Source organism: Alternaria hordeiaustralica (genome assembly GCF_023758085.1).
Source record: "Alternaria hordeiaustralica strain BMP 2776 chromosome Unknown scaffold_11, whole genome shotgun sequence".
Taxonomy (NCBI): Eukaryota; Fungi; Ascomycota; class Dothideomycetes; order Pleosporales; family Pleosporaceae; genus Alternaria; species Alternaria hordeiaustralica.
The window spans coordinates 281,696-302,663 of NW_026056783.1; the positions used below are offsets into that span (position 1 = coordinate 281,696).

General features: G+C 55.0%; 6 protein-coding genes across 6 annotated transcripts; 2 read left to right on the top strand and 4 right to left on the bottom strand.

Moving 5' to 3' along the window:
- Nucleotides 1–1,151: 1,151 nt before the first annotated feature.
- Nucleotides 1,152–2,705, bottom strand: J4E84_006027 (uncharacterized protein; the record flags this gene model as incomplete). The annotated part of the gene is made up of 1 exon (XM_049388619.1): nucleotides 1,152–2,705. The coding sequence occupies one exon, from the start codon at nucleotides 2,703–2,705 to the stop codon at nucleotides 1,152–1,154; it is 1,554 nt and encodes a 517-aa protein (XP_049243518.1).
- A 955-nt stretch (nucleotides 2,706–3,660) lies between these two features.
- On the top strand, nucleotides 3,661–4,972 carry J4E84_006028 (uncharacterized protein; the record flags this gene model as incomplete). Its single annotated transcript, XM_049388620.1, has 2 exons — nucleotides 3,661–3,664; nucleotides 3,990–4,972. 2 exons carry the CDS (start codon nucleotides 3,661–3,663, stop codon nucleotides 4,970–4,972), a joined length of 987 nt encoding a protein of 328 aa, XP_049243519.1.
- A 1,084-nt stretch (nucleotides 4,973–6,056) lies between these two features.
- On the top strand, nucleotides 6,057–7,019 carry J4E84_006029 (uncharacterized protein; the record flags this gene model as incomplete). Its single annotated transcript, XM_049388621.1, has 2 exons — nucleotides 6,057–6,776; nucleotides 6,831–7,019. The coding sequence occupies 2 exons, from the start codon at nucleotides 6,057–6,059 to the stop codon at nucleotides 7,017–7,019; spliced, it is 909 nt and encodes a 302-aa protein (XP_049243520.1).
- A 1,647-nt stretch (nucleotides 7,020–8,666) lies between these two features.
- On the bottom strand, nucleotides 8,667–9,730 carry J4E84_006030 (uncharacterized protein; the record flags this gene model as incomplete). Its single annotated transcript, XM_049388622.1, has 4 exons — nucleotides 8,667–8,952; nucleotides 9,006–9,147; nucleotides 9,198–9,621; nucleotides 9,671–9,730. The coding sequence occupies 4 exons, from the start codon at nucleotides 9,728–9,730 to the stop codon at nucleotides 8,667–8,669; spliced, it is 912 nt and encodes a 303-aa protein (XP_049243521.1).
- A 903-nt stretch (nucleotides 9,731–10,633) lies between these two features.
- Nucleotides 10,634–12,650, bottom strand: J4E84_006031 (uncharacterized protein; the record flags this gene model as incomplete). The annotated part of the gene is made up of 3 exons (XM_049388623.1): nucleotides 10,634–12,319; nucleotides 12,379–12,535; nucleotides 12,595–12,650. 3 exons carry the CDS (start codon nucleotides 12,648–12,650, stop codon nucleotides 10,634–10,636), a joined length of 1,899 nt encoding a protein of 632 aa, XP_049243522.1.
- Nucleotides 12,651–16,576: 3,926 nt separating this feature from the next.
- J4E84_006032 (uncharacterized protein) lies at nucleotides 16,577–19,980 on the bottom strand (the record flags this gene model as incomplete). Its single annotated transcript, XM_049388624.1, has 5 exons — nucleotides 16,577–19,118; nucleotides 19,170–19,398; nucleotides 19,448–19,541; nucleotides 19,594–19,751; nucleotides 19,803–19,980. The coding sequence occupies 5 exons, from the start codon at nucleotides 19,978–19,980 to the stop codon at nucleotides 16,577–16,579; spliced, it is 3,201 nt and encodes a 1,066-aa protein (XP_049243523.1).
- Nucleotides 19,981–20,968: the final 988 nt, after the last annotated feature.

A 20,968-nucleotide genomic window follows, 5' to 3' on the forward strand; every position in this document is an offset into this window, starting at 1 on the left:
TCGGCCATGTACATCGGTTCAAAGTTTACAGCAACGTATTGCTATCCCCCTTCAAAGCTCAACCTGATCCAAGCATGGGCAGTCGCTTACCCTTCCGAAAACACGCATAACATTTGATCGTGGGTATCCTAGGAATACGGGGTGTGGACACGTCTGCCCTGTCGATCAAGCTAGCGACACAAGGAGTACCATGCTGCGCCATGTGATGATCTGGAGAAAGCTAACTCTAGCGGGAGTGTGTCGGCAATCATCACGACATTCATAGGTCAACCAAAAAAGGGCCTTTGACCGGAGCCGCCGGTGCTAGATACTCGAGCGTGTCCGCCAAAAGAGTTTACTTCTGATGCAAGCGCACTTTGCGACAGCCAGCGTCAAACTATTGGTATGGTGTTTCGATGGTTCGTGTGATCTGGTTTTGGATTGACCTGCTCGGCGAGCAGATCAAGTTGATCGACTAGATGACGTGTGAGCTGGATTGGAACAAGTGTCCGCTGGGCGAATCACATCAAGCCTGTCAAATAGAGTGGTAAGAGAGCGTGCTCGTTCCGATACTGCAAGGGAGTGGATTATGGCGTTAAGGTTTCGACGGGCTTGTCGATCGGCAAACAGTCACGCTAGACCAGGGCTGAAGAACCACGGCAGAAGCAATATAGGGTTCGAAAAGGTGGACTAGTGAGATTGGGGCTTGCATGAGATACGTGCGATGGACGCAAAACGTGCCACTATAGTAAGCCCTATGGTGTGATTGTGTAGTGCCTTGCGTCAAACCTTCGTAAATCGACGCGCGATTCGCGCCATGTTTCCCCACAGCTCCATGAGATCGGATTTGTAACGAGGCGCAGCCGTATGTAAGAGTGAATTAATTATTACGTTACCTGAGAGAATGATGCGTGATGATGTAGCCATTAGAGAGCAGATTGGTAAGATTCGTGAAATGGGTATCTATGTTGGAGAAACTGGCGTTCAGAAATGCCGCCGTACAAGAATGTCGCCGAAGCGGGGGTATGCTGGATATCGCTAATCGCAAAAGTTTGTACACAAGTTGGCGTATCAGGAGCCGAATGTTTTTGTAGCACCGGTCGATGATCGCTCAGGTTCGCACGAAGCTACCCACTGGGAGTCAGTCAATGCGCGAGCTTTGCCCGCAAAGCCTATCCTCTCGACACCGCCTTCCCAAACATTGACAACCGACTTTTCTTGGGCTTACCTGCTGCCCCTCTCTGCTCCTCCCATGGTGAAACGTCATTGATCTGAAGTCGCCTACCAAGACCTAGACGTTCACGTGGAGACTCATACCAATGCTTGGAGAGCTCGGATGGCGCAATAGTAGATGGAGCAATGGAATACGAATCGTCGTCGTCATCATCACGATCCTCTCGAAGATCATCAGTGCTGGCTAGCGACGCTTCGTACAAAGTTGGCAGCGCTGGAGCTGATGGTGTCCTCCTATAGTGCGGCATGTGTGCAGACCGCTGAACTGGCGGTGGGCCCTTCGTTGCCATTGGTCGACTGAAGTTCTGGACCGGTCGCTGAGGGGCATAATGTGGGATAGACGATGCATCCAAGGGCGACTCGTAGATGGCGAGCGGTTCGCTTTGTCGGCGCTCTACAACAGGTTGGGGTTGAAAGAGGAAGTCATGTGAGTCGGGCACATCGCCAAAATTGTTCTCAGCAGGCGCCTGAACAGCATGAGCATCCGTTCCCCATGCTCCTTGGTTGGGCCGGTCGTTCAATTTTCGGAAGATAGTATCTGCAGTGTCCATGACGATCGTATCTGCGGATGTCGTCGAAGAGGCTGGGGAATGTGGCCGTGAGTCTACTGATCCGTCTATGCTTGGACGATCGCTCGAAGTGGAGTTCGAGAGCCGAACTGGTGACTGCATGGTAGAATCGTAGGACGCGCCAGCGCTCTCGGACCTGGGGGTTAACGCGCCAGACGCAGCGGGGTCGTCCGGGAAATAGTAGGACATCTCCGGGAGCGTGGTAGTTGATGGAGAGGATCCTAGGCCAGAAGCTCCATCTCGGATAGTAAGGTTTGATATGGAGGCAGATGCGACTGAATTGGGTGGGTTGCGGGTGCCGTCTGTCATGACAGAGAATCTCGACTCGTTCCAGGGGGCGTTTTTGAGAGGCGAGCCAAAGGAGCCCTTGGACGATACGCTGATTCTGTTGTCCTTGCTGTATGCGCTTGTTGTTGAGTACCGGTGTTTGACGGATTCAGGAACACCGTCCCATTTTGAATTGACCTTGGGGACAGAATTTGGAAGTTTTTGGCCGACATAGTTGCTGCTGGCTCTTGACTGCGGCGTTGAGGTTCCGGAGTTGAGATTCTGCTTGCGCTGCTGTTCCTTGAACTGCTCCAAAGCGACTTGGGATGGTTCCTTTAGAGAAAGGAACCCGAGCACGGAGCCCTTTTTCTTCTTCTTCGATGACTTTGAGCCATTTGACGAAGAGTTGCTGGAGGATATGGAAGCCAGACTGGATGACGTCAGGGAGGTAGTGTCGAAGGACGGACGGGAGATGTTCGAAGGAGCGTTTGGATCCGGGGTCGCGGGCGGCTCTTGACTATAAGCAGAGTCGGGCCCAGAGTCCTGGGAAGCAGAGTCGGCGATGGAAAGGCTGTCGGACGGAAGCGGATTTCTGTACTTCAGCTTGGGCATGCGCGCCAGCGGGGACTGTGCTGTTAAGTCTGCATTCGGAGCCATGGCTAACGAAAGTGATTTCGGTCGGGTGGGCCCTTAGGGTTTAGCGGCCAGTCAGTGCCAGTTTGATCGTCGTTTGATTGGCAGGCCGTCGCTAAGGCGTAGCGCATGTCATGCAGGTGCAGGTAGCGGACAGTAGTCGAGGGTCGAGAAGTGAGGAATTTGAGTGGCATTTGGAAGGATGATATGGAGGTGGAGAGGTGAGGGTCGAGGACGGCACGGCAGATGAGGGAAATGGGCGTGTCTGTACCGAGCTGGAGAGTCTGCAAGTAGAAGGCGCAATTGAAGGCTCCAAGGCTAGCAAAAAGCAAGAGCGACTCACCGTGGAGGACGCAGGCTGGGACGGGTACGCTACGCTTCAAGAGACGTGATTCTGATGGCTATCCACGCGGCACCGCCTATCAGAGTATTGCTATTGGCGGGCTGGGCATGGCGTTTTGGTGGATTACTTGGGTGGCTTCTCGCTCTGGCGCTGACCCTTGCAGGCGTTCGGCTGCGTAAGACTCTCATCTGCGAGGATGTCGCCGGACTAGACGGACGCGTTTTGCGACATGCAAATTGGCAATCAGAGGGCAGATCTTGAACGCCGTTATGTCGGCTGTGGGTTGGCAGTTGCTTCAGAGGAGCGCACTGACACTGCCTCGTGCCGGTGCCGTCTTTAGCCCTTACTTTGTCTCTCCTATATCCCTCAAGGAACTTGCCATTCTGTTCGACCAGACCGCATGGAGGTCGGATAGACATGACGAGATTCAGACGTCGGGAATAGCGGCGCGTCACGCAATCGCTGTCTGAGAATGCCACGCACGGCCACAAGCAAGTGCAACCGAGGTCAGTGTGCAACTGGCATCGTGATGATGTACTCGGAGTGCGGAATACCAAGTTCGGACACTCCTTTCTGGTCACAGCTGGATAGTAGTATGATCAGAGGTGTAAACCCTTCCAATTACCACAGACGATCATGTGTCACTCTTACTCGAATACGAGAGACCAGGCTCAAGATCTCTTCCTCTAATATCATCGAGTGTTGTCGGCGGACTGTGTGACGTGTGGCAGTTGATGTTGGATGGCCGGCTTTGTTACAAGATAGACGAGATCGACTCCCGTACAGCCGAATCGCAGCCAAAGAAATTATCGCCCGCAGGCCGGCTCCGCACAACCCTCGCACTCATCTCGCGACGTGTCGACAGCAGCAGCCAGCGTGGGCGTTCCCGCGCACAATCTTGCACGACCGACATCCCCCTCGCAAATCGCACCTGGCATGGACGGCCCCGGCACAAGTCTAGACAGCGCCTAAGACGCCGCCACCTCGCGGCGAACCACCGCCGGAGATTTACCAGCAGCGCTCCCAGGCCTCTGCGTGGCCTGACCTTGCTTTCACCGCAGCGTGGTCGCCGATCGCCCTCCTGCCACGACTCTCCGGCTTTGCGCCTGGCGACGTCTCCCTCCACCAAGCCATGCCTGCGCTCCTGGTCGATACGAACGCGCGCCCGGTGTCCTCCAGCGATGCCTCGACCGCCTCGGAGCACTCTGGCGCCCGCTCCAAGTCGCCCACGCCCGACCGCCCGCCTGTGTCACCTCTCACGCCCACGGCCTCCGCTGCCCAGTTAGCTCCTGTGGAGCGCACCGAAGCCCGACCCCGCCCTGCCCCTCCGCCCACGGCCACCTTCAGACCGCAACCGCCGTCCGTCGCCATATCAGAGAGCGAGAACCCAGATGCCATCGCCCTGCGCTCCGCCATCTCGCTCCTGCAGCTGCAGCGCGAAAAGAGCAAGCGCGACCTGAGGGCCCTCCAGGACCTCAAGGCAGCCGCTGTATCCGACCCGCAGGCGTTCGTGCGGTCGCTGCAAGAACAACGCGCGCAGGCCTCGCAGTCGCACCAGGACATCCTCACGCCAACACTGGCCGGTCTGTCCGACGCAGCAAGCAGTAGCGAACAAGACGCGAACAGCGCAGACACGCGCAAAGATTCCACGCACATGGAGGCGAAGCCAGACCCACCCAAGTTCCCCGCAATACCGCAGCCGCAGAACATCGTGCGATGTCCACCCGTCAACTGGGACAAGTATCACATAGTCGGAGAGCCACTAGACAAGATGCACGAGGAGCAGAAGAAGTGGCCGGGCTCCGCTGAGCCTCCGCGCACAAAGTCTGGCCAACGAGCACCCCCGCACTCAGTGACAGCGCCATACTCTCCCTTCACTGACGGCGTCAGCGCTGGCTCGTCGTCAACACCCCAACCCACCAAGAACTCCAAGAAGACGCCGTCGTGAGGCCGGATAGCACCGTGCCAACCGGCTGCGACCCAACACCAATGCGCAATGCGCAACACTTCATCACTACCACAACCGCTTATAACTATTCCACTCCAAAAGTCCGAGAGCACAGGCTGCTCTACGAAAGTAATGCACTTATGGTCATCATGATAGACGATGCCTCACGAATAGACGACGAGACCATAGCGATAGACCCGAATACAAACAGACTAGACAAGCCAGTCCTTGACCTACATGGTGCGTTCGATCACTCACCTCGCCCAGGGAAAAGTCTGAACACCATGGAGCCGACATCAAGATGGAAACATGCAAAGTAGGTGACCCAACGTTAGTGTAGGTTCTAGACATGTCCCAATTTTCTCTTGTATGGGGTGCACTTATAGGCGATCTTGTTGAATCCAGCTTCTATTTGTGTCACCGTAGTCTGCATCGATTCGTACCTGCACACGCACGTTGCGGCTGTGCACCCCACAGTGGTCCCGTGTGGCTGGCACATCTGCAAGCGCCGCGCTCCTGCCTACACCGATGCAGAGATTGACAAGAGTTTCGGCACTCTTTCTTTTTTCAACTCTGCCATCATCACCCAACCAAAAATCTAGGCACGTCAAGTTCCTGACGTTCCTGCTTTACCCCTGCGCATTTGCTTCGCTTAGCGCTGCGCTACGTCATAATTCCAGGGTCTGTACACCACACGCCCAAACACGTCAACATCGTGGTCAGTGTGTCCAAAGGGCCCTGATTCGTATTCAATGCCGTTGATCTTGAGGCTGAGGCCCCGGTGGTTGGGTTTGCTATTCGCTTGTTGCCATGGCCGGGCCCTAGCAGTGACGTGCGGGTCTATTGCACGGTCGTCGCATCGCAAGCTTGTATTCGCGCGTCACGTATAAGTGGTTGACTCTTCCTTTATCGCCTTTGACGCACACCTAACATCTATCGCTTTTGTCTTTTATCTGCGTTTCAGCCTTGCAGCGCTGTTTGAATACATCGCCATTCACGGATCGCACATAGAGGGATCGCGACTACTTGCGCCTTTACACCTACACCACACCTACACTACAATCGTAAAGCCAACACCATCACGATGCGCTTCATCGCAGTACTACCGGTGCTATGTTGTACCGCGGCCCTCATCCTCTCGTTTCTCTGCCTATTCGCCGGGCACAAGAAAGGCTTCATGGAAGACTACTCTCTCCTAACGCTCAACACCTCCGCCGTTGGCCAAACGCTCATCCAGGCTCCATCAGAAGACTCTGACTCCACACTTTCATCCATCATAAACCTCATTCCCGAATCTATCACCGACAGCGTCACCAACGAAATCAACGACCAGATCGACGAGTTCCGCGAGCGCGTTGGCATCGAGGACTGGTACTCGGCACACATGCTCAACTACTGCCAAGGACAGTATGAGCCTGGAGAGGTGGCCAATGCAACGCTAAGTCAGGATGACATTAGCAAGAACGTCACCGAGTGCGCAAAGAGCAGGGCTACCTACAAGTTCGACCCCACGGCCATCATCCAGGAGGCGATCAACAAGACGGGCGTAGACATCACCCTGGAGGACTTGAACTGGCCAGATGACATCCAGAACGGCATCGATGCACTCAACGCGCTCATGGCAGCCATGTTTGTGCTTTACGTCATTGCAATCTGCCTCATCTTCATCACGCTCCTCACCAGCGTTCTTGGAATCTTCATCGGAAATGGCAGACTCACTCCCTGCATCAACTTCCTTCTTGCGACACTCGCCTTCCTGGCTATCGGCCTCGCAAGCGCCCTCGTCACAGCCGTCATGGTCAAGGTAAGTTTTGACTGTACAACGTGCATGTGAGACATATACTAACGGTTGTATTAGGGTGTTGATATCATTAATAAGCACGGCAACGACATTGGTCTGAACGCAAACTGGGGCGGCAAATTCCTTGCCCTAACATGGGCTGCCACCGCACTTATGCTCATCGCGCTGCTTGGCTGGATCGCCAGCTTCTGCATCGGCGGCAAGGAGCATGGTTCTCGTCGTGCTCGCAAGCCCTACAAGGTCTAAAGATGAGAAGAGAGCGGATTATATAGTCCCTAGACTAACAGATTGGTCATGTTGATGCGGAGCACTTTTTGGAGTACAGCGGCCTTTGTCTTTTTACACGACCTCACGAATGAGTTCACGTCTTTCCTTAACGTTTTTTATCATATACCCCCAGATACCAGAATGTGTTGTTGGACAGATTCAGCGATGAAGATTGTATACCTTAGTTTATTATGAATGGATATACTTAAACACGACCGTTGTTCTCTTGCATTGCATAGGTCTGCAGACTACATTGACACGAAAGCATGTAAGGTAGGTGGCCTGACATCGATGTAGGCTCTAGAGGGCTCCGTTTTCCCCTAGGTTGACATGCATGCACTTTTCTCATACCCCAAGGCCAAGAGATTCGCACGCGCCATCGATCAGCCACGCAATAGGATATTTCAGTGAAGCGCGCCTACGTACACTGTTGTCCACCATCATCTGTACAAAACCGTCATTACTGTTTACCATATGTGCGTCCACCATACGTAACACGAATACTACAACGTCTACTCGACACCGATGTATGCCAACTCAAGTATGCATCGTCATTCCGACATTCATGTCCTTCTCTTTCGTACTATATAATATACGATCCAGCACAAGCCTCTCTCATACCATATTCGCAAACCCACTTACTCATCTAGCAACCTCCCTTCTCCAATTAACATAAGCCCACACGATCATCTTTCTTGACCCTCAACAAGTACCATTCCCCAGCAAGATCCCATCATGCCACGCTACCAATCTCGACCCCGAGGCTTTGGATACGACCAAGCTCCGTAAGTTTATCTCTTGCCTCACTGTAGTTCATGCCGTCTTGGTAAATAGATATCTTTCCTACTAGCACTGACTGCATTTCAAGACAACTTCACTACGGCCCCGCATTCGACTACAACGGCTTCCATGAAGGCCGCGAGGGAGGGCGTCGCGTGCGGGAACACTCATATACGCACGCTGGGTCAGGATTGAGAGTGATGAGGTACGATGCTGGAGGCAATGATGACGATGATTATTACTACCGTCGCCGCGGCGGTGACGGAAGGGAGAGATGGGGGTGGAGAGAGAGGTTTAGGTGCTGGTAGTCATACCGTGGAGTCTACATCGACGTTAGGTCACTCACTTTGCATGGCTTTATATTGATGTTGTCTCCAGACCTGCTTGAAGATAGCGAGCACGTAACTTGAAAGAGGAATGTAGTATCAATGTTTTCGTTTGTATCAAACGGGTATCTAGATTCATTACCTTCATCAAGTATGCCTGGTCTCCCACCATGACTACGCATGTTCCTCGCTCTTTTGGATACCAGTCCAGATGTTCCGTCATACTCCGACGTAACATGGCACTTGGGGTGGGCCATGACGACGTCCTGCTCGCTTTTGCGTAGGTGACCAAATGTCGGACAGTATCCAGATTGGCAACGCATCCAAATGTTGCGTAAATGGTGTACACGTATTCCTGCTGCTCATCGCTGGCGGATGATTTCTAGTAGAGTCCGGTATCAGTGGAGGCCGAAATCGAGTTGAAGAGGAATAAAGCTTGCGCACCTGTGAGAAACTCCTCGCTACGGATATAGTTAGCACTCGTTCGAAAAGCTTTCTTTCACACTCTTTTGTATGCCACTTACAAGCTCAGCGTGATATAGCCGTCGCGATCCTCGTCATACTTCTTGAAGACATCCGTCATCCTCTTCAGACTAATACACGCTTGCACGAATAAGTCGAAGCTCAGTGCGTTGCGTCCGTCGCGGTCGTACGTGCGGTACAAGAGGGTGACGAATGCTTGGGAGAGGCGATATCCGAAGGCGATGAGGGCTTCATTGAATTCAGCGTAGGATATGCTGCCGGAATGGTCTTGGTCGAAACGGTCGAACAAGCTGCGCCAAGCTGAGAGGAAGCCCCAGAGCCCACTACAAACGATGCGTTAGCTTGAACCGGTCAGGAGAGGGACGAGGCCAAGTACCAGAATTCATCAAAGTTGACAGAACCAGATCTGTTGGTGTCGAACATTCGGATCATCATACGGACGGTGTGGGGATCGAAAGGTGTCCAGTCTCCATTGACGAGTGCTGTTCGCAGCTCGGCTTCTGTAAGCTCACCACTCTCTGTCGCATGCGTCAGCATTATGTATACGTGAAGACTTGCTACAACATACTGTCTTTGTCGACCGCGCCGAACAGTCTCCATAGCGCTTCGCGGTCATTCGCATCCCTTGGCGGCGGTGCAGGAGTAGGCGGTGGCCTCGACTGCTGCGCCAACTGCGGTCTTCCATGATATCCCTGTGGCGGAGGTCCATGGCCATAGTTGACTGGTGGAGGCGATCCAACTCCCATTCTGTTGTCCGGCCTCGCGTCGTACCGGCCGTCGTATCGCGGGTCGCTGTATGCGCCTGGTGGGGGTCTGCTGTCATATCCACCACCTCCTGCGCCGCGTCCACCACCGTAGCGCTCATCGGGACGAGTGTCGTATCTCTGGCCGCTAGGAACGGGCGGGGGAGGTTTGTTGTAGTCGGGACGCGCCGAGCTGGTGCGCGGTGGGCGTGAGGCCGCGGATGCGTTTTGCGACATCATCGCAGCAGCCTGGTCTACGTCAGTCCAGCAGGCGCGTCGAGGGACTGCAAAGACGTACCTGCTCAGGCTCGGCATGCATAGGCAGCCTGTCCGGGTTGAAGCCTTTGTTGTACGCCATGGTGGGAGCGAGTCGTCGTGTGTTTGCAAGGTGGAAAGCAAGATGGCGCAAGGTCAAGGGCTGATGATATATGAAGGTGACACCAAGCTTCAGCTTCTCGGCGCGGGCAGCAATCGTCACGCAGACAAGTGACTCCCAAACACAGGAAGATGCTAGTAGGTTTCGTACAAAGGCTTTGCGATCAGCCGAGTAAGATGCGGCTCCAGCGATCAAAGCCCAACGTCGCCCTTCACAGCCCGGTTGCGGCTGACACCAACGGCGACCCCTTGGGTAGGCATATGCGCAGCGGGGCAGGAGGCTTGGCCCTATGACGCACTAGCCCTCGTGCCGGTCAACAACAAGGGAATGTCTACCGCGATGCGGATACGACAAATCAGTCTATGGCATAGCGCAAAATTTGATCGTGGTGTTCTTACCCAATGTTCCGATTTCCGAAGGTTCGGCCAGTTGCTGTGGGGTTTGCAGGTCATTCGTTCCCTCCAGTGCCGAGTCACGTAGAGCTTGCGTAATGGGGCATCCTTGTATGTCTAGGTGGACTCGTCCAAGTTGTTCATTGATTATATTTTTTACAAAGAAGTACAAATCGCAACTCTGATCTTTCGTCATGCCATAACCGGGCGCCCGAGGGTGTCCAAGTGCAACCGTCAAATTGTGAAACGAGACAAAATACTAGATGATAACAACGACAATCATCCTGGGTATCCAACGCCCCTGCACCCAAGTTCTACAATTCCTTCAAACAAAAACAACGGTATATAGTATGCATCGAGCATCGCTGGCTGGCCTCCAGGAAGTAAAGACCGTAACAGAAAGATAAAAATAAGGGGTACAAATACAGCATGGCCGAGGCCACACGAGAAAGAAGATCGCTTCAAAACAACTTTTCGAGCTCCGCTACGCTGCTCAAGTCTTGACTCGCTTCTGGTTGCCGTCATCTGAGCCCTGATCAGACGTCTTGCGCTTGCGCTCGGCAGAGTCGTCGCGGGCGAAGCTGGGTCCGTTCGGGGCTACCGGAGTCTGGAAAGTCAAGGGGCTCGGCAGCATGTTGGAGTCGCGGCCAAAACCCCACTCGGGGTAAAAGCTGGAAGGCGAAGGAAGCAGGCCATTCTCAACAAAGCGACTGGGGAGTGCTGAGATGGGAGTTTCCATGTTGTCGCGGCTACCGTACGAGTTGCTGTTTGATGGCGGCGGAGGACGAGCGAAGGGGTTGGGCGGGCCAGTTGCACCGGCACTTAGCAGCGAATTGGCACTTGGTGATGGAGGAGGCAGAACTACACCAGAAGAGTGTGATGCGTCGGTGCTTCGTCCAGGGGTTGCACCTGTCGTTCCGGAGTCTTTGGGAGACGAATCGGCCGTCGCACTCCCAGCGTCTGACTGTTCGCTTGGAATTTGCACCCTCAATCTCGGCTTGCTTTCACCACCCATGCGTAGGCTGTTTGTTCGCGACGGAGGAGGAATGGTGGGCATGGAAGAGGTAGACTGTGTTCGCTGCGGCGGCTGCTGGACAGGCGCTTGTGGAGGCTGCGCCTGAGGCTTCGGGTCCCCGTTTGGCTGCAATCGCGACATGGCGGCCACATCAATCGACTGCGCTCGGTTCTCCTGTTTGATGTAGGGAGCTTCGCTGCGAGACAGGTTTGAGTTGTTGCTGCTGCCCCAGTGTGCTGCGAGCATGGACTGGCTATCGTCGATGGGTGTGAAGATGCTGTGTCTGGCAGACGCGTGTAGTGGCTTGGGCTGAGGAAGAGGGGGGCTCTGGAAATCGTTCTGTTGTGGCGGGGACGGAACGGTGATTGTGGGCTGTTGCGGGTGCTCTTGTTGCGGCTGGGACACTTGCGGAGGTGGAGGTGGTGGAGACAACCGATGCTGCTGAGCCTGTTGCTGTTGTTGTTGCTGCTGCTGCTGCGCTTGTTGCTGAGCCTGTTGCTGAGCTTGTTGTTGAGCTTGCACCTGAGCCTGTTGCTGCGCCTGTACCTGGGCCTGCTGCTCTTGTTGATGCTGGTGTTGCTGCTGCTGCTGATGTTGGTGTTGTGCCTGTTGCTGCTGCTGGAAGGTGGGTGGCATAGACTGTCGGCGCTGCTGCTCTTGCTGCATGTACTGGACTTGAGAATGTGTGGGCATGGGGTGCGTGAACTGGTACTGGGCGGCGGGCGGTGTAGGCTGGGGCTTGGGCGCCATCTGCTGGGCAGCCTGCGGGTTGTAGAAGGGCGGGGTCGGCATGTAGGCATAGTTGTTCGGCGGCTGAGGGGCTTGCGAAGGGTAGGGCTGCGGCGGCGCGAGGTTGGAGCTCGGCCTGCGGATGTGGCCTACTCGCGAGTTCGGTCGCGACAGGTGGTGCGGCGGCTGTGGGGAGGGCCCTCGCTGCTGGAAGGCGCCGTTGCCGATTGGCGGCGACATGGACGGCGCGCCGTGTCTTATGTGCTGGAACTGCGAGTGTTGCATGTGATGGGGCATCATCGAGTGCTCGGGCGGGGTGTGCGAGTCCCGGGGCAGGGCGCCCTCGTCGTCCTCATCATCCTCGTCGTCGCCGTCCTTCTTGCCCATAAAGTCCTCTGGACCCTTGTGCTCGTGGGCTCCGCCATACTGCGTGACCTGTCAGTGTCATTCTGCTTTAGCGCGGCTCTCGATCCAGGGTCGGAGGGTGTGCCTACATATTGGTACCGGCCAATGGTCTCGTTGATGTCGCCGGAAGAGAATTCGTAGAGCTTCTTGTTGTGGCCGAAGATGATGACGGCCACGTCGACGGAGCAGAGCACCGAGAGCTCGTGCGCCTTCTTGAAGAGGCCGCCTTTGCGCTTGAGGAAGGTGCTGCCGCGGGTTAGTGGCTGCAGATGCAGGTGAGGGCGCGGTGCTGGCAGCTGACTTACACGGAGCGGTTCCGGTCGTCCTTGATGGCCTTGATCTCAATCTTTCTGCGACCCATGGTGGCTGGCGATGCTAGACGGGCAGGCGCATGGAGCGACGGCGAGGCTTCGAGGAGCAGAGCACGATGGCACTAGCTTGCGCGGCAGAGGCGTGTTCACGAAGACGTGCAGCGTTTCAGCGCGGCCAGGAGGGAGTGGGCGGCGAGAATCGGCGCGGTGGATGCTCGATTCTTTTTCGCGACTCCAGGGCTATATGGCTGTGATGCGCGACACAAAGGTCGGTTGCTGCACTCACAGGAAGCGTGAGGCTCTGAACGTGATGTGCAGAGGAAACGATGATGGAGTGGGTGGGCGCCCCTATATTTAGAAATCTGGCGTCTGCAGAGCCCAGGCCATCCGATCGCTAATATGCCCGGTTACAGCTTATTTGCTCGGTTTGGACCTTCGTGCCACGTCCGCCGTGCCCTTGCAATTGGGTGTGCAATCTGTACGTCAATCATCGCTGGGCCGGCTAACTGCACTTGGGCTGTTTACTCCACCTGCGACGCCCAGCTGAGTTATTTTAGGGACATATCAGGGCCGGGGTCCAACGGCCTCACACGCGCAGAACAGACCCTTGATGCCGTACAGTAGCAGAATGAGACAGCTGCCTTTTGCCGGCATTGCGCTACCTCACTGCTCGAGTCTCTCAGATTAGCAGGGCCGTCTGACCGGCTCTGCAGCGACCAGACGGGCGTCGCTATTCTTGCGTGCCACGACCACCGGGCACGCGAGTCGGCGCTTGCAGAGATAATGACGAGAGTCGACCCAGGCTGCAGACGTTGGCCAGCGTGGGATAGGCGCAGAGCGGAGGCATTCGGTCGGCCGCTGCTCCTTGTGCGGCATTGCACTTACCGGTGCGCCATTTGCACCCTTTCCGAGACCGCGTTTTGCTAGCCACACATGGCGGAGCACTGGCTCAATCATCTCTCTCAAACGATAGCCTCCTCGACTGTGAGGGCAGTCCCTGGGTGAGCTGCGGCCCGCCAGCGAGTCCTCCGCTCTCTGCGATTGCAATCATTCAATACAGGCAGCCGTCGAGGGCACCCCGCTCCCCCCGCCGGATGCGGCGCGGCACCCATGTGCTCTGTATCTTCACACTCCCTGTTAATCTCTATGCAGTCACGTCGCTTGCAGACGATCGGATAGCGTCCATACACATCGTCTCCAGTATCTGCTTCCATGTCCCCAGGCGTTGAAGTTGGATTAGGGCTCGCAGCACGCGGTTCCTAGCGCGGCTGCCTCCCATGTCCGAAACGCGATATTTTTAGAAGGCCATGCCGCAAACCCACTCCCACGCCTGGCATGACGCACCCACGACCGCGTCTGATTGACTGACTGCCCCAGCTTACCTCACCACACATCCAAAGCTCCAGATCGTTACACATTGCTAAGCTGCTGTTCGTCTATCACTTCCTGTCCGCCCTTGTCGTTTTCCCGTTGACATGATCTCACCCGCCTAGCCGCCGGCATCGTGTCCCTTCCCCAGCTTTACTAGCTCGTGTTTCCGCTTGCGTATACTCCACCGCTGGGATACTAGTCTATGTGATTGCGGTCTTCACCTGCTGAAGCGACTGTGCCTCCCTGGGCCAGCGGCTCTACCGACCACGTGCTCTCCATTGAAGCTTGTTGGTTCTAATTGAAGCATCCCAGATACCCGCATCACTCAGCAACGCGTCACTTCGTCTTCATCAAAGAAACGACGCCCACCGGAAAATAAGCGGCCCGGCGCGTCTAACCCCTCTATCAGACGCAGGTACACTCTTCGGCTGTTATTCTTAGTTCGACATGCACACCACCCGGTAACCATCCCTTTGTTTCTTATCATCACCTAACCCTCTCCCAGAGACCTGGTCGATGCAGGTACACACCTCGTGTTATTTTGGGCCGCATGCTGGCCCTCAGGATTCTCATTTCTCCAATCACTACGACCTCTGGCCCCAACCCGAGACCTGTGCCTCAGGGAAGACCGCGTGGTAGATGCAGGTACACTGCTCGGACGTTATTTCTGGACGTCTCAGATTTGATATACTAATCCCAACTTCATGATGACAGAGACGATGCCTTCTCGATCTTCACTATCAACTACTGCACCTCGTCGGCGCCTACAAGAGATCGTCAAGGCACACTTATCAGGAGAGCGGGGAGAGATAGATGGTTCAAAATAGAATTCGACGTCTTGAGCTTGTCCAATTCCTTCGAAAATCTTCTCTGGGCGCGTATCTTCCACGATACAGCAATCGATCAGATCCATGGATGGTTGTTGGTCCTATCACTTCACTATGATGAGGCGTTTCGCTGGATAGGGGTACTCCATGCTTGCGCGTTGCATACATACAACTGACCCCGGACATATGAGTTGAGAGAATTCAGTAAGGGGTATAGGAGACTCTATGGGTACAGTGAGGAGCGTCTGAGACTTCCGAAGCCCTTGTGGAGTCTAGGGTCTGGGAACGAAAATGCAGATTCCATTTTTTTGGGGATGACATACCATGATACGCGCAGTGACATCACCCTCTAGTCTGCATCTTTTTGTCCGTTTCCGAGACTGTACTGAGAAGGGGACGCTCGAATCAAAAGCTGGAGATAGAGGAAAATCATGTCTCTGTATCTCGATTACGTCTTAGATTCTTCACTCTTGTGATCATAGTTCATCCTTTCCAAGTATTAAAGCGTCTCTTAATCGTTCTCCTCTCTCCTACCTCCAAGACCTACAACTCAAAAGCCTTGTGCCCTGGCCTTTTACCAAAACCACGCATGTCAACGTTTATGGGTCCGCGTGGTTTTGCGCTCCCTACACCCAAAAAATACGAGACGAAATTACGATGACGAAGAAAGCACATCGCGCCGTCCCATGCAAACTTCGAGTGTAGCTTTTGAGGCGCGCCACCGCAGCCACATCGCGAATCGCGCTTTCATTTTCGGTAGAAACCTCAGGGGAATGAATTGCTGAAAGAGAGAGTCTACACATCCCTAAAGTTTTATAAGCTTCGCTAGTGTGCTCTCACACGTGATCGCGCTCGATGTAGTGCCGATGCATGCATTCCAAGTATCTTCTGGCTACATGACAGCGTACTGATAAGATTCCGGAAAGAAATTTCAAGGACGCCATGTGTACACCCAGTACGTGGGAGGTCGCCCCATCAGTTGTGTATGGAGTCTTTTTCGTAGAACCTAAGCAATTTGGCATGGCTGACGCTGACATCGATCCTCAACTTCTCTGATTTGAGTCGTCGACTCCGACTCATCCTTTTGATCGCAAGCGCTTTTGGTGAACTTTTTTTTGAAGCAGTGTTATAGAAGAAGTTTGATGTGAGCGAGGGAGATATTTATATGAGCTAGAGCGCGCTAGAAGATGGCTGCATCGAAGTCTCGATTACCCAGTCCCCCAACCTATATTCCAAATGGTTCATAAAGATCAGCATGAGAACATCAACACCAAAACACGATCGAATACATTTTAAAACCTTACACATGGAAGTGGTTAAACAAGCAAAAGGTCTTGAATTAAACATTCCAACAGTCTCTCTTTCTAGAACATATAACACGCTACGTCGTCTCCACCATGGTATGTATTATCGTGGTCATCGAGCATGCATGACCACGTAACTGTGCATGTCCGCAAAGATGTGTACCTAGACAACGATGTACATTCCTCCCGAGGTATCTCAGCAAAACGTAAGAAAAATCGAAACAGATACAGAGGGAATGAAGCAAGCCGATTGTCAGCCATAAAGTGTATGAAGCTGACGGGTATTTAGGCGTGGAAAGCACAAATTAATGCCCAGTGTCGTAGAAGAAAAAAACCAGAAAGTCGAAATGGGAAGGGGTATCGAGCAGTTTGTACGCTGGGAAAACAGAACGGGTATGTGATGCTAAAGAAGATCTGGAGAACCGTTAGCGAGGCCTGAGTAGAAGAAGCTCATGATGCTCACCAAAGCACATTCTACCACTGTCTTCCGGCGCCAGATCCTGCTGCTGCCGGCTGGCCATCAACATTACCAGTAAGTTCGGCGACACGCGCCTTGATACGGGCAACACGGCTTTCGATGGTCTCCTCGCCACTGGTTTCACCTTCATCGGTGCGCTGGCTCTGGCTCACACTGCGGCTACGTCGGACCTGTTCTTCGCTAAGCCTTGCGGCGCGCTCTGCTGCATTCTTTCTAATTTGCGCCCATCGGTCCTGAGATGGCGATTGTTGCTTTGTGAACTCGATAGACTCCTCAGAAATATCATCCGCATACTCCGGCGCGCGTTGAGTTGGGGTCCTAGGGTTCGTCTGTTGCACCTGGCGACGAGGCACAGTCGGGGCAGCAGCCGCGTCGTCCTCGCTCTCGTCGTCAGCAGGGGCGAAAGCAGGCATGTCATCCATAGGGCCTTGGTCGAATCGAGAGAAGGCTTGGTCAATTTCTTGTTGTGTTGCTGGGGCTCCGGCAACAGGGCCGCCTGCTTGAATCGGCTCTGCGACCTCGGGCGAGGATGCCGCAGGACTAGGTTCGTAGTTTGGCGATGGTTCCTGCACGGGCTCCGGATGGTCATCGGTGTAGGTCGGCGATGGCTCTCGTACGTTGGGCTGATGATCGTCCAGTCGAGAGGTACTGCGAACGGCATCGGATGCTTGGAAGTACGAATCATCCGCGGGCGCAGGCGCAGGTACTGCTGCAGGCGTCTCGGTCTTCTTTCTCCCGAAAAGCTTCCTGAATCCACTGCCTTCCTTCTTCTTCAACTTGTTCGGTGAGACCTTCTTTCCAGGTGCGGCACCCTGATCCTCACTGACGCGAGTCTTGGACTGAGGAGCTACGACTGGCTTACGATCGGGGATTGACTTCCTCAAGGCAGGGTGCTGGTTCGGAGTCGCGCCTGTTTGAACAGACTTCTCATCCGAGATGGGCAGTGGTGTCGCGAAGGGCGTTTCCTCGATGGGTGTGGACTGTTCCCGCGTCATTGCAACGGGGAATGACTGTTGCTGAGGAAGTGGAGTCTGGGTAGGTGACTCATGTGGCCAAGGTACTGGTGTCACAGAGGCCTTTGTAGGCGTGGTGGTATCAATACGAGCGGGCGAGTCTCCTCGCTCAGACTTTGGTAGCGCAGGGAGGTCCCGGTTTGACACGCTTGGAGGCAGCGGGGAAGCGCGGCCATTGGCAGCTGCTGTAAGGTTGTTCTTTGAACCTCTGCCCGCAGTGTGATCGCCAAGGTATTGGGCACGGAGAGCATCTTTATCGAGGGCGGCTTCGCCAAACTTCTTGTCCCACTGCATGGCCGGACCAGCCTCGTTCACCAGATGTGGCTGCAATGTAAGCACACTGTTTGTTTTGACGGATGTAGTATCGTCAGTACGTCCTCGGCGTGTCGCAAATTCTTTTGCATCCTTCTCATCACGCTCATTCTGAGCCAGTTTCGCGGCTGCAGCCTGTATTCTTGCGTGCTGGTCGGGGCCAATGCTAGTCTTGCTCATGGGCGTGTTGGTAGTCGTCCGACTGTATGGCTCTTTCGGAGTTGGCTTCTTGCCTGTCGACTTCCGCCGGCCAAGTCGCCCGCGCCTCGTGAAGCTGAATTTGGACTTCTTCTCCACAATGTACGCACCCTCTTCAGGGGCAGCTGCACCCTTGACCTGCTCTTCCATGACCAGCCACTTTGCGCCCTGGATGCGTGTCTCGATCAACGTGCATCTTCCGAACGCAGCCTTGCGATCAGTAGTCTCTTCGGAAGCCAGACTGATCATCCATACCCACCAGAAAGTCTCGTCGAGATCGAATTTGGTGATGCTTGCCAGCTCGCCGGGCTCGAGGTCGTCTTCGCTGAGGCCATTTCGTACGTGTGACTGAGAGCTGTGTACGCGGTGCTCTCCTAGTGGTGGGAGTTTCTGGTTTGGCATCAACAAGGTAGTTGGAGGAGATTGGTTGTTCTCGTCAGCAAAACCCGAGGACAAGAAGTCCGCCCACGAAGGAGTGGTTGGGCGACCAAAGTCGGTGTTGTTTGAGCGGGGCCCGTTTCGGAGACTAGAGAACTCTCGTGGGTTGCCACCCACTGGGGTACCGTTGGTACTGGCGGAGCTGTCCATGATACCCGAAAACCCGAAGTCTTCAAAGCGGGACCATGACGGGTCTGGCGTAGTGGGATCGGCGGCCGAGACAGCCGATTGATTTGCCGTAGCAATGCACTCGAGTACTCTGCGGCACTCATCCGTCAGGGCCTTGACGGTGTCGTCGTATTCGGAGAACTGCTGTAGCGCTCTGTCGTCGTCTCGGTATTCGAAGTTCTTTGCGCGACGCAGCAACGCGAATGGTGTAGGCGATACGGAGTCGACAATCATAACCACCTTGGTTGTTCGCGTTTGCATAAGGGTCGGTGTTTGCGGAGGGTATTCGGTCTGGGAGAGCAGCGCCTGGAGTGACCGTGGTAGAGCAGAGATGCCACCGACTACGTTCATATCTGGCGATAGCGATCGCAGGTAAGCGAAGAAGAGATGGCTGGCAGCATCCGCGGCCCTACAATTTAGTCAGTATGCGTTGGTCGTCTAGTCCAGCGGGGGTGCTTACTTCTCCCATGTGCGATAACCACCGTCGAAGCCCTTGCCGTCTTCAACGAACTCAAAGGCCCACCATCCGGCTAAACGAGAGAGCTTCCTGCCACCCATGCCGTTGCTCTTGCCTCTTGCGGCGACCGCAGACAGGAGATCGAAGAAGTCGAATATGATATGCTTGCGTGCCTCAGAGTCGACGCTGATTGGTATGAAAGTGTCGAACGCGTGGCGCGCGAAGTTTGAATCTGGACAGAACGTCAGTGGTGGTAGGGCATGTCTGTGCGGTCGCCTTACCAGACTCGCCGATTCGGAAGAGCTCGTATGCGTCCCAGGTGACGACACCGCCGGGGAGTCTGCTCCAGCACCATTTTATGATACTGCAGAGCGTCTGGCTACGTCAGCGCATGATTCGATGTGGTGAGACGGGCATGTTAGCCTACCAATGGCTCAGTAAGCCGCAGTTCCTGTGCCAGCCCCTCGCCTGTGTATTGCCGTGTGCCCTCGTAGGCGGCTTTGAAGAAGTTGCGTACGAAGTTGCGGGAGGCACTCGTGTCGGAGGTGGGGCGGAAGGGGAGCAGCATAAAGGGCATGTCCAGGGCTTGCGGGTGTTAGCAGTGCGTGCGGAGTGCCAATTGACGGGTCGACGTACCCCTCGATTTCATCTCTTGGGTGCAGACGTGGATGAGCTCCTGGATCTCGTCGGGCGCGACATCCTTGCGCGTCCATGATTCCTCCCAGCGGGGCTTGGGCGGCGCGACGGGCTCGGGGGCAGCTTTGGCGCCCTTTTGCTTGTCCTTGGAGTGGAAGACATTCTTGAAGAAAGGCATGTTGGCGTATGGCGGGGTGCGAGGCGGCTGTCCCGAGGGTCTTCGCTACCACCAGTCGAGTGACGCAGATGCGCTCGGGGGTGGATGCGCGACGCGGTAGTAGCGCGATGCAGGGACGGATGCTATTCAATTGCTTTTTCTGCGTATGGCTGCTGTGTTAGCAGTGTAGGTGTATAAAATCACTGCAAAGAGGTTCCTGGGCTCGGGCGGCCGAGGGGACGGATGGCTGCTGGCGGGAAAGGAGAAGAGCAGGCAGTTGCAGTCCGGCAGGCCTCATTAGGGTACAGGCGAAATAAGTTCCAATCGACGCCCGTCAATCGCCCATCCCTGCGCCGCCAAGCCCTCCCTTTGCAGCTAGCCCTCGCTCGCACCTGTGGCTTCTGCACGGGACATGCCTCTGTTTCGCATCTTTGCTTTAGTCGCCAGCACACCAGTCCCGGTACTCGAAAATCTACGCGGCAAACGCCTGGCTTTCGTGCGCGATTGGCGGGGCTGTGTTGATGTGTTGTCCAAGTCGCGTCATCCATCGCGCATCCCCACCGTGTCACCGCTGACACCGCCTCATATCGCGCCCACTCGCCCTGCCTGGGCTGCTTCATCACCGCCAGCCTTATCCCAGCTCTCAACACCACACAGCACCACTTCACGACGCCTCGTGGGACTGACCCTGCGTAATGCGCCCGCTGCTGATCCGACTAGCTCCCGACCCCAAGGGCCGTTGTCTCGTACGCATGAACCTGACTCCACTGTAAATCTAATACTCGTGATGCTATGGCGGCGGCTGAGAAGAAGCACATGCACCAGCTGAACTCACCCGAGGCCTGCGCATCCTATCTGACAGCCGCTGGCAGTGGCACCAACTGCAACTGCTCGGATACAAGAGCACATCTTCCTGATCAATTATCGCAGGCAATTGGCTTGTCACATGTCAATATACAAGGTGTAACGCGACAAGCAGCCAATTTGTGTTGATGCAACGGCAGTGTCG